Genomic DNA, 11,433 nt, shown 5'->3' with positions numbered 1-11,433 from the left:
CACGTCCTTGCTGCCCCACAGCTGAGTTTCCTGGGGGGCCAAACGCTGCTCATCCCGAGGGGCTGAGCACGGGCAGGGCTGAGCTGCCTGCTCCAGTGCAGCTCAGGGGTCCCCGGGGTACAGTGGGTGCTGCCACCAGGCAGGGCAGCCTGATGGCCCCAAAGAAGGACAGCCAGCCAGGTACAACCACATCCTCTTGCCACCACCAGCACCCACATTACCCCCCTCCCCAGCTCTACGGGGGACAGGCGTCACGGGGGCAGCGTCCCCAGGGCAGGGTCTCGCTGGGTCCTGGAGTGATGTGTGGGGCTGGGTGAGCCCTGGGACCCCCGGCCAAGTGCCGCTCTGGCTGGCAGCAGCCCCAGCTCAGAGGGCCGTGCGGGCCAGCATCTCCAGAGGTTTCAGGGCTGGGGGTGCAAAGCTGCCGCTGCTGGGCCGGGGGCCGTGCCGGAGGTGGGCCCGGAGCACCTCACCCACCGTGCGGCGGAAGGTCTGGCTGACGAAACAGTAGAGGAAGAAGTTGAGGGTGGTGTTGAGCATGGCCACCATGTTGGCGATGTCCAAGGCCAAGTGCACACGCCAGTCCCTCTTGACCGAGGCCACGTAGAGGTGGCAGATCATGACGATAGTCCGGGGAGCCCAGAGCACCATGAAGACGGTGGTGACAGCAAGGAGGAGGGCCGTGGTCTTGCTCAGGCGGGGTTGGCCATCCCTTGAATGCCTCCGCTGCTTCAGCTTGCAGATGATGATGGAGTTGGTGGCCAGGAAGATGCTGCAGGGCAAGAAGTAGATGGTGACGCAGTGCACCCACTTGAGCACCGTGTCCAGGGTGTTGGGGGGGTCGTCATCACGCCACAGGTCCAGCCACCAGTAGAAGGGGATGCTCGTGGCCAGAGCCACGGCAAATACAGCTGCGATAATCTTGCGGGTGCGCTGTGGGTAGGACACGGTGCGGTACCGCAGCGGGTGGCAGAGGGCCACGTAGCGGTCCATGGTCAGCAGGACGGTGACCCAGATAGAGGCATGGTTGGCCGTGAACTCCAGCACGTTGATGGTGTGGATGAAGGCACTGGGCACCGCCCGGGCCAGGATGGCCGTCTGCAGGATGAAGCCCACAAAGATGATGAAGACCTGGCTGAGGATGTCAGAGGTGGTCAGGGCCAGCAGGTACCAGTATGATGACTTCTTGGTCCTTGTGGCCAGGCGGGACAGGGCCACAGCGGTCAGGACGTTCACTGGAGGGGAGCGATGTGCGGTGGTGAGACCCTGGGGCTCCCAGCAACCCCTTCCTGCAGCACCCGGGACCGGGGGTGCCCAGGCTCTCCTGCGGCCACAGGGCGAGCGGCCCCAGGCCCTGGCTGGGGTGGAGAGCTATAAATATCCCGGTGCGGTGGGGATTTGCTGAGCTGATTAATCTCTTCCGTGTGTCAGCCCAAGCAACGCAAATACCATCTGTCCCTGCTGCCATGGCACCTGCCACGTGGGGCTGGGCTTTACAGCCGGGCACCGCAGCTGGGGCCGACCCAGAGGCTGTGGGAGCCATGGGGAGCAGGCTGGTCTCCCCCACCCCTGAGGACTCTCCTCTCCATCCCCAAAAGCCCTGGGACTGGGACAGGAGCTGAGGCTCTCGCTGGCAGCCAAGGGCACGGGCTGGGCTGAGGGTGCACAGCTCAGATGAGGCAGGATGGGTGCTGCTCCCCACACTCTCAGGCAGCACCCCCCCTGCCCCAGCCCCCTCACCTGGCAGCCCCAGCCCCAGCAGGACGCTGTAGTACACGATGGGGAAGATGCCGACCAGGCAGGGTGACCGCTCTGGCTCCGGCCGTGCCGCCTCGCCAGCCCACACCACCGCCGTGCTGTTGGGCACCGGGATCATCTCCTCCTGCCACGGACCGGCTGCGAGGGGAAACAGGGAGAGTTAGGGGGTCGAGGGCCCTGGTGGCACCCAGGCAGTGGGCTCAGCTGGGTCACGGCGCAGTGGGCTCGGGGCAGGCTGGCTCCTATGGGCGCTGTTGCCCCCGGGCTGCCATCATGTCTGGCACATTTCGAAGCTGCCTGCTGTCCGTGGATGCTGCAGGACAAGAGACCCAGGATCCAGCCCTCGTGGGGACGCCGGGGTGACAGCCCTCGTCACCGCAGCAGAGGGTGGCCCTGCTACCGGAGATGCTCCTTGTTTATCCCCGTTTATCGCCTCGAAGAAAACCGGATTAAAACACCATGTTCTTGGGCAGCTGCCAGGGGAATGAGGCCCTGGCTCCCGGCCCGGGCCGGGTGCCACCTGCCGGGACCCAGTGGTGGCAGGGAGGACCCAGGGGTGCCGGAGGGGTGCCCCAGCTCTGCCAAGGGGGAGGATCCCAGAGGTGCCAAGGGGGGGTGGGGGGGTGGCCATCTCCAGGCTGCCAGCCGGGTCCTTTGCCAGCTCCTCAGGCGGACCTGCATCGGGCAGCCGACACGGAGGAGCCTGGCAGTGGCCCGGCCCGTGTCCCGGCCCGTGTCCGTGTCCGTGTCCGTGTCCCGGCCCGTGTCCGTGTCCCCGCCCGTGCCCCGCGCCCGGATCGGGCCCACGCTGCGCCCGACCATTCATAAATTCAAGAGGCACTCCCCCCCCCCCGCCCTGATCCCGATCCCTGCGCTTCCATTGGCTAGAAGGGACAAGGCTTCACCCAATCAGAGAAGCGTCCTCCTGGAACGGGGAGGCCAAAGCTGAGTGCTGCGTTCTGATTGGTCAAAATCCCCTCTCGCTCACAAAATTAGCATGTCCCGAGGGAGACGGCGACCCCCTGGGTCCTAGTGCCCGAGGAGGGTGAGGGAGCGTCCTGAGTCCGATGGGGGGTGCGGGTTGCAAGGGGGGTCCTGAGCCCGATGGAGGGTGCAGGAGTAGAGGTCCTGGGCCTACGGGGGGGATGTGGGGTGCAGGGAGGGATCCTGATGCCGGGAGAGGGGTGCGGGGTGCAGGAGGGTCCCGAGCCCTGGGAGGGATGCGGGGTGTGTGTGTGTGTCCTGAACCCGGGGGTGGGGTGGGTGGCTACTGGGCACCGCTCCGGTTCCAGTCCGACCCTGGCCCCACAGGGACCCCAAATTAGGTCCCCAGTCTCAATCACCGCAGACCCCCAAAGGCTCCGGGACCGGGGAGAGGCACGTCTTCCCCCGCCGGTGCTCCCATTCCGGGTCCCCCCCCAGGGACGGATCTGCCCCCACCAGCAGTGCCCGCGGAGCGGGGGGTGCCAGAGGGGGCTTTGACCGCTGCGCCCAGCAGGATGGAAGCCGAGATCCTGCGCAGAGCCCCAGGCTGTATGGGAGCAGGGAGAGATGCACAGGGGGATGCCAATTAACTGCAAATTAGATCTGGCTAATTAGCAGGGGCAAGTCCAGACCCTTCATGTCCCCCAGGGAACTGGGGCATCGATCTGCAGCTGTAGTGGGAGAGCGTTAACTCTTTCCCAGACCTGATCCTGTTTGCTCTGCTGGGGGATCTGGGTCTGGTCTGGTCCCCCTTTGCCCCCCCGCCCCGGGGTCCTGTTCCCCAAGTCCTGTGGGAGATGGGCTCTTACCTTGGTGGCCCCCGTGCCACCTGCCGGGTGTGCGGTGCCACCTTCCCTGGGCCCAGAGAGCCACTGGTGTCTCTGTCCTCGCTGGTGGCTGTGTCCCTGTCAGTGTCCGTGTCCTCGCTGGTGGCTGTGTCCCTGTCAGTGGCTGTGTCCCCCTCTAGCACCTGCAGCATCGCCCAGCCGTAAGGGACACGGGGCGGAGGGAGAGTGGTGTGGGCAGAGCCGCGGGCTGGGCTAGCGGGGCAGGAGGACGTCCCCAGGCCCTGCTGCTCCCACGGGGGCCAGGGATGGGGTCACCTGGGATGCTGTGCCAGCCATGAGTGACCAAGATGGAGCTTGTCCCCACCCCAGAACAATAGGGATGGTGGTCCAGGTGCTTGGAGGACAGCTTGGGCCCCCCATTATACCCAAAGGGCCTGTGTCACTCAGCTGGGGGGCATCGCTCCTGTGCCCGGACCCCCAGCCCCCCTCCTTTGGGTGCTGGAGCCCCAATTTCTCCTGGGTTTGCTGCACACCCCGAGGTGGGCCGGGGCTGGGCAGAGGTGGGTGCAGGCAGGGGGGGGCTGCCCGAGCCCTGTTAGGTGCTGGGGGCTGGCACAGGTTCCCCAGTCCCTGCCCTCTGCAAGCAGAGAGCTGGGATCTGCAGCCACCTCTGGGGACTCAGGGGATTGGGTCTGCATGTGTGTGCAGGTGTGAGCGTACACACAAGTGTGTCTGTGTGCATACATCCCTGCATGTCCCTTTTGGGCTTCGCTCCGTGTGTGCCTGGGCCCCCACCGGCACAGCCCGGCATGCAGAGGGCACCAACCTGGAGGGAAAGCCCACCCGTGCCTTAGTTTCCCCAGCAGCACAGGTAGGGGTGGGAAGGCTGATGTCCCCTGCCTGTCCCTGGGGCCACCTAGCCCCCAACTCCCACCCCCTCGGTGTCTCCCAGCCTGCGGGGGCGATGCCCTGCGCACGCCCTGGCACGGGTCTCTATGGTGAGCCAACCCTCCGCCGCCTCAGCCGCATTACCGGGGCCAGCACAGCTGCTATCTAAACTCACCGGGGGCTGGTGGATGGATGCCCTGTCCCCTGGTGACCCCCAAGCATCAGCCCCACGGTCCTCTGTGTCCCCCCATGGCTCCCAGCCAGTGCCACCCTGCCCCATGGCGAGCTGATGCCCCCCTTGGGGGATGGGAGGGTCCCCGGTGGGGTGCAGCCTGTGCTGGCACCGTGCCGGTGGCTCACCCGGTGCAAGCTGTTGTTTTGCAGGCAGGTGGTTAAATGAGGCATCGGTGGATGCGGTGAGCCATTAACCGGCTGTGCCGTGACAGGGGCCCCTTATCCCTGGGCTGGCCCGTGCCCCACCGTGACGCAGGAATGCCCCCCTCGAGCTCTGTTTGCACCACGCTTTTGCCCCCCCCCGCCCCACAGGGCCACAGAGCTCGAACCCCAGCCCCACACCGGGCATGGCATCGCCTGCCTGTCCCTGTGAGGGGCCAGGGACCCCCAGGACCGCGGCAGAGTGGTGGCTGGGTGGCTTGTCCCCAGCCCCTCCAGCCACAGGTCAGGGCCAGATGGATGATCTCCCCCTCCCCTTCCCCGGGATCTGCAGCAACATCTGCCCACGCTCAACATCTGGAGACCCCATCTAAGCCATCGCTACCGCCCCCCCCCCCGCCACCTCCCCGGCCCTCAGGGATGGGGCTCCTCAGCCCTGTCCTTGGGGACGCAGGCGCTCCGGCTCCGGCTTCCACGTGAGCCCAAAGCAAACCTGTCCTCAGGAGCCCTCTCCACAGCAGCCCCCGGCCGCAGCGGCAGCACCGGGTGACACCGTGCCAGGGCCGGGCAAGATGACACAAAGGGGCAGATGGGCTGAGCAACCCCCTGTTGGGCTGGAGCCCCCCCCCCCGGGCCACCTCTGTCCTACCCCACCTCATGCCCCACAAACTGCTCACTCCCTGTCCCCATGGCCATGGCACGATGTCCTTCCCGCTGCGTGGTGCCGGTGCTGGCGGTGCCAGCGGCACGGCGTCCCCCCCGTGGGTCCCGGAAAGGGAGCGGGGTGTGAAACGGGTGCCAGCCGTGCCACGCTGTCACCTCGCTGGGCAGCTGAAGACAAAGCTGCAATACCACGGGCACTGGCACTGATCCCATCAGCCCCGACAGATACTCGATAACCGGGAACGGTTAATATCCCCCCCCGTATGGCTCCGGCACTGCCACCCGCTGAAGGTCACAGCATCTCCCCGGGGGTGTCCCCAGGAGGAAGTGGGGGCACACAGGGTCACCCCGAGGTGACTTTGTGCAGTGGTCCTGGGGGAGAGCGAGGTGCTGGCAGCTCCTGCCCAAGGAGCACCAAGCTGCAGGGCTGGGGGGGGGGTGTCCTGCCCAGCATGGCAGCCCCCCGCCACCTTCATGAGGAGCCTGGGCGGTGGGTAAGAGGCTGCTGTGCCCGTGCGAGCTGGGCTGCCTCCATCTGTGGGCTCTGTCCCCCTGGGCCGTGTCCCAGCTGGGGGGTCCTGGTCTTGGCTGCCCACCGCACAGTGCCACTGGGGCCAAAAGTGGGGTGCAGACACCCCCTGCTCCCACCCTGCCTGCTCGGGCTGCACCAGCGAATGCTCCTGCACAGAGGGGTGTCCATCTCCCGCAGCGGGGAGCGGGGTGGGGGCACCCAACATCACCCCCAGCCTTGTGCCTGAGCCGTACCAGCCCCAGCACGTGGCACCGGGGCTGTGTTGGGGGGGGAGCAAACGCCACCCCAGCCCCATTGCAAAGCCCCCCAAGAGCTCGTCGGGGTGGGCGAGGGGCCAGCGGAGGCCGGCACAGGGCACTCGCCCGGCGCAGGCAGCCTCTTGGCTGCAAAGGCTGGGAAAAGGGCAGGCAGTTCCTGCCGGCAGCCCGGATGCCATGGTGATGGGCTGCTGCCGGTATGAATACCCATGAGAGGAGGGGAGCGGGGAGGCCATGCCGAGCTGTGCCCTGAATGCAAAGACGGCACAAAGGGCCGCGGCCATGCGTGGGGCTGCGGCACGCTATGGGGCCACGGCACGGCAGAGCCCGGTGGCAGCGGGAGCAGGTGGCAAACGGAGATGCCCCCATGCCGTGCTAGGGCTCACCGGGGCACCCCGTCACGCCAGCCCAGGATGCGGGGCTGGGGTCTGGGGTCAGGGTGGGATGGACGGGGGCTGGAAGCGGTTCCCTTGGCAACAGCCGGTCCCAGTTTCCACCAATCGATGTGGCGGCACGGGCTGGGAGGGCTGGGAGGGCTCCTGGCCTACATAAGCGCCCGGCGGGCACCGCGCCGAGCCCCGGCAGATGCGCTTGCAAAGCCATGGCCAGGCTGACGGGCGCCCGGCCCGTGGCCGCCCGCCGATGGGGCTGCGCTGCCTCTGCCTTCCTCCTCCTCCTCCTCACCGTGCAAGCCGGTAAGGGTGGCTGTGGTGGGGGGAGGTGTGGAGGGGTCCCCATGCCGTGGGTCCCGCTGCCCTCGCTGGGTGCCAGGGTGGGGCTCAGCCATGGCACGGTTGTCCGGTGGTGCCCGTGGGAGGCTGATCTCGGCTCTTCAGCAGCCGTCGTGGCTCCTGGGGAGGGATGGATGTGGCTCCTGTGCCCCACGGTGCCCGGGAAGTGCCGGGGTGAGAGCCAGGCTGTGCTCACCACTGCCCAAGGGAAGGCTCGGTGCCGCGGGCAGCGATGTCCAGCACCACGGGGCGAGGGGCTCCTGCTCCCCTTCCCCATCCCAGCTCAGCCAGGCATAAGCTGGCGCTGGGAAGGGTAATCTGGCGGCTCCCCAGCCGGCAAGATGAGATTTGAGAGAGATGAGGTCAAATTCTCTCCAGGGGAAGGATGCTCTGGGGAGAGGGTGGGAGTTGTGCCAGGCATGAGAGAGAGGAGGAGAGGGAGGAAGGCTCCCCATGTCCGCAGGAGCACGGGGAACTCTGTATTGATCCCTATCCCCACTGGGAGCCTGGCACTGTTGGGACATGGACATGGGGGGACAGTCACCCAAGTGGGGAGCAGTCTGGGCTGCTGGCACACACAGCCGGAGGAGGGGAGTGAAACGTGGCTGGGCAGGAGGTGCTGGTTCACGGCATTAGTGGCGAGACAGGGATCACACCGGGAGCAGGCACGGTGGCAGCTGCACTGATCCGCAGGGATGCCAGGGTGTCCCCAGGCTGCTCGGACCACAGGGACCCTGTCCTTGGTTCCCCACACCCACCGGCTCTCGTGTGCCCCACATGTCGGTCTGGGATGTGGGGGGTCTGGGGCAATGCCCGGGATTCGCTCTGCCCACCCCGGGGACGGGATTGGGGCTGGCAGACCGGGCTGCGGGCCAGCGCTGCCCGGCACAGGGCCATTTCCCAGCACGTCCCAGCCTGGGACATGGTGGTCTCACCCCTTCTGCTGCAGAAAAGCAGCTTTTTGGCTCCCACGGACACAAATGTCCCCGTGTCCCCTCATCCTCCTTGCATTCCCTTGGCACCAGCCAGCCCTTCGGCACTGGGGGGAGCGGAGGGAGGATGTGCACAGAGCCAGGCTTCCCCAGCCCCCCGTTAACCAGGCTGGGCCCCACTCTGCTGTTGCCCCAGCACCCTGCTCCCAGTTCTTGGCGTGCAGCACTGGGACGGTCCCATCTCCCCACAGCCCAGAAAGCCGACCTTAGCGGTGATGCCACGGCAGCCACCATCAACCACTCGCTGACGCTGCTGCAGCGGCTGCAGGAGCTGCTGCAGAACGGCAATGGCAGCGACTCGGTGCTGCGGGTCCGCTCGGCCGCCTCCGACGAGGCCAAGGTCTTCCACACCCACCAGCTGCTGCTCAGCCTCCAGAGCGAGGTCTTTGAGAGCCTCCTGCACAACCAGAGTGTCATCACCCTCCACGAGCCGCCCGAGACTGCTGCTCTCTTCGAGAAGTTTATCAGGTACACGGGGAACCCACGGGATGGGGACAGCAGGAGGGATGCAGCTCTTCTGGGGACCACAGGAACCCCATGGGATGGGGACAGCAGGAGGGAGGATGCTCCCTTGGGGACCACAAGGGCCCCACAGGATAGGATGCTGGAAGGATACAGCCTAGGAAGGAGGATGCTTCCCTGGGGACTCCACAAGATGGGATACCTGGAGGGATGTAGCCAAGAAGGGAGGATGCTCCCTTAGGGACCGCAGGGACCTCACTGGATGGGATGTCTGAAGGGATGGAGCCCAGGAGGGAGGATGCTTCCCTGGGGACCATGGGAACCCCAAAGAGTGGGATGCCTGGAGTTGCCCCAGCAGCCCAGGAAGGAGGATGCTCCCTTGGGGACCACAGAGACCTCACTGGATGGAGATGCCTGGAGGGATACAGCCCAGGAGGGAGGATGCTCCCTGGGGAACTGCGCTGCCAGAGCCTGGGGCTGGGCTGGGAAGGGAATCGGGGGACACCAGCGTCACCACCCCGCACTCTGCTCCAGGTACCTGTACTGCGGGGGTGTCTCCATCCTGCTGCACCAAGCCATCCCCATGCACCAGTTGGCCAGCAAGTACCGGGTGTGGGGGCTGCAGCGCGGCGTGGCCGACTACATGAAGACCCACCTGGCCAGCGAGTCCAGCCAGGGCCACGTGGTGGCCTGGTACCACTACGCCGTGCGCATCGGGGACACGGCGCTGCAGGAGAGCTGCCTCCAGTTCCTGGCATGGAACCTCTCGGCCATCCTGGGCAGCGCCGAGTGGGGCTCGGTGAGCGTGGAGCTGCTGCTGCTGCTGCTGGAGCGCTCCGACCTGGTGCTGCACAGCGAGCTGGAGCTCTACACCGCCGTGGAGGGATGGCTGAGCCGCCGGCAGCCCGAGGGTCCCGTGGCCAAGCGGGTGCTGCGTGCCATCCGCTACCCCATGATCGCGCCCAGCCAGCTCTTTCGGCTGCAGGCGCAGTCGCCGGTGCTGGCGCGACACTACGGCGCGGTGCAGGACCTGCTCTTCCAGGCTTTCCAGTTCCACGCTGCCTCCCCTCTCCATTTCGCCAAGTATTTTGACGTCAACTGCAGCATGTTCCTGCCCCGCAACTACCTCGCCCCCAGCTGGGGCTCCCAGTGGGTCATCAACAACCCGGCACGGGATGACCGCAGCACCAGCTTCCAGACCCAGCTGGGTCCCAGTAGCCACGATGCCGGTAAGCGGGTGACCTGGAACGTCCTCTTCTCGCCACGCTGGCTGCCCGTCAGCCTGCGCCCCGTCTACTCGGACTCGGTCTCAGGCGCCGTCCAGCCGGTCCGCATTGAGGACGGTCGCCCCCGGCTCGTCATCACCCCGGCCATGAGTAGTCCCGACTTTGCCGGCGTCAGCTTCCAGAAGACGGTGCTGGTGGGCGTGCGGCAGCAGGGCCGCGTGGTGGTGAAACACGCCTACAGCTTCCACCAGAGCTCGGACGAGGCGGCCGACTTCCTCGCCCACGCCGACCTGCAGAAACGCACCTCCGAGTACCTCATCGACAACTCCCTGCACCTCCACATCATCATCAAACCCGTCTACCACTCCCTCATCAAGGTGAAGAAGTAATGAGGAAGAGCCGGGTTCCGCAGCCGGACTGGTCCCAGCCCCATGGGTGGAGGTGGGGGGGCTTGCACTTGGTCCTCCTGCTCCGTAGGTAGATGGAGGTCCCCGCGCCGGGGGTCCCGGGGCTGCTCTCCGCCATCCATCCCTCCCCGATTGTCCCCCTGCCATGTCCCATCCCCATCGCTGTCCCTGGGTGCCTGCGGGGAGCTGGGGACTGAGGACACTGGGAGCCCCCCAGCCCCGTACCGGTGGTGCAGGAGGTGAAACCCGCAGCCCACGGCCACGGGCACATCCTGGGGTCACAAACCCTGATGGGTGAGAGGATGGGACAGGGACAACCTGTCCCTCCTGTGATGCCACCCCTGTGGCACTGGGGTCCCTCTGTGCCGGGCAATGAGGCCACGGTGCTGCGTCTGGCTGCTGGCACGGGTACCCCGGCAGTAGCAGCCCAGGGCTCGGTGGCCAGCTGGGTGCGTGTCCAGGCTGGGGTGGGTGGTCCGGCTGCCTCCCCCCGGTGGAGGAGGCTTGGGGGGCACCATCCCTGCTCAAGGCTGGCAGCTGCCCCATCCCTGCCCGGGCACCCCTCACCCCCCTTCCTAATAAAAGCAGAAAACGAGTGTGGGGAGTGTGGGGGCATCTTTTGGGGGGTTCCCTGTCCCTGGGGACGGGCAGGGGGACATCGGGGTGTGCACAGGAGCCACAGCACTCCCGGCTCAGCTCACCTCCATCTAATGTAGCTCCTTGGAAGGACAAAGACCCATCCAGATGCCCTGCACCGGTGGTGCTGGGGGGGCTGGCAGTGTCCCCCCAGGTGCTGAGCACCCACAGGGGACCTTCCCCCAGCAGAGCTGGCACCGGGGGGGCTGCGGGAGCACCCTCGACATGGGAGGGGGAGGGAGGCAGGATGGGTGCTCAGCCCGCTGGCTTGGCACAGGACCTGGTCCCCCTCTGCCAGGGCGCTTGGCTCAGTCCCGGTGACTCCATCCGTCCTTGCCAGAGGCGCTGGCACCACTCCCGGTGACGCAGCTGAGCTGCGGGCGCTGGCCCTTGCTGGGGGTGGTGGGCAACTGGAGGGGACTGGCACAGCCCCTGTGCACTCCTTGAGGGGGTGGTGAGCCTGGGTGCCCCCCCAGCCGGGGCTGGGAGGCTCTCTGGAGGCTGCATGTCCCCGTACCAGCTCTGTCCCAGTCCCCTGGAGATGGCTGGCACTGTGTGTGGCTCCATGCCCTCTCCTGGTGGCACCAACAGCCCCACAGCACTGTCAGGGTGCCATAAGCTGGGTGGAAACGTGCCTGACCCTCACAGGACACAGCCAGCGGATGGCTTGGGGAAATGCCTTTCCACCTCTCATTATTGGTACAATTAGGGCTGGC

At 66.7% G+C, this 11,433-nt stretch overlaps 2 protein-coding genes across 2 annotated transcripts; one reads left to right on the top strand and one right to left on the bottom strand.

Annotated features, from left to right (window-relative positions):
- Positions 1-366: 366 nt before the first annotated feature.
- GPR142 (G protein-coupled receptor 142) lies at positions 367-3,678 on the bottom strand. Its single transcript, XM_074160211.1, has 3 exons — positions 3,576-3,678; positions 1,741-1,896; positions 367-1,235 (listed from the first exon to the last, which is right to left on the bottom strand). Exons 2-3 carry the CDS (start codon positions 1,874-1,876, stop codon positions 367-369), a joined length of 1,005 nt encoding a protein of 334 aa, XP_074016312.1. The 5' UTR covers positions 1,877-1,896; positions 3,576-3,678.
- A 3,186-nt stretch (positions 3,679-6,864) lies between these two features.
- Positions 6,865-10,063, top strand: BTBD17 (BTB domain containing 17). The gene is made up of 3 exons (XM_074160209.1): positions 6,865-6,958; positions 8,178-8,454; positions 8,983-10,063. The coding sequence occupies exons 1-3, from the start codon at positions 6,865-6,867 to the stop codon at positions 10,061-10,063; spliced, it is 1,452 nt and encodes a 483-aa protein (XP_074016310.1).
- Positions 10,064-11,433: the final 1,370 nt, after the last annotated feature.

The sequence above is a fragment of the Numenius arquata genome, chromosome 17, assembly GCF_964106895.1.
Source record: "Numenius arquata chromosome 17, bNumArq3.hap1.1, whole genome shotgun sequence".
NCBI classification, from domain to species: domain Eukaryota; kingdom Metazoa; phylum Chordata; class Aves; order Charadriiformes; family Scolopacidae; genus Numenius; species Numenius arquata.
This window is presented reverse-complemented; position numbering and strand designations above follow the sequence as displayed.

Bases quoted from the DNA above. Each gene is read 5' to 3' on its own strand.
- GPR142 (XM_074160211.1), bottom strand. From the start codon at position 1,876: ATGATCCCGGTGCCCAACAGCACGGCGGTGGTGTGGGCTGGCGAGGCG. The intron at 1,236-1,740 runs GTGAGGGGGCTG...GCTCCCCTCCAG, and splicing joins GCTGGGGCTGGGGCTGCCAG to TGAACGTCCTGACCGCTGTG.
- BTBD17 (XM_074160209.1), top strand. From the start codon at position 6,865: ATGGCCAGGCTGACGGGCGCCCGGCCCGTGGCCGCCCGCCGATGGGGC. The intron at 6,959-8,177 runs GTAAGGGTGGCT...ATCTCCCCACAG, and splicing joins CCTCCTCACCGTGCAAGCCG to CCCAGAAAGCCGACCTTAGC. The intron at 8,455-8,982 runs GTACACGGGGAA...ACTCTGCTCCAG, and splicing joins CTCTTCGAGAAGTTTATCAG to GTACCTGTACTGCGGGGGTG.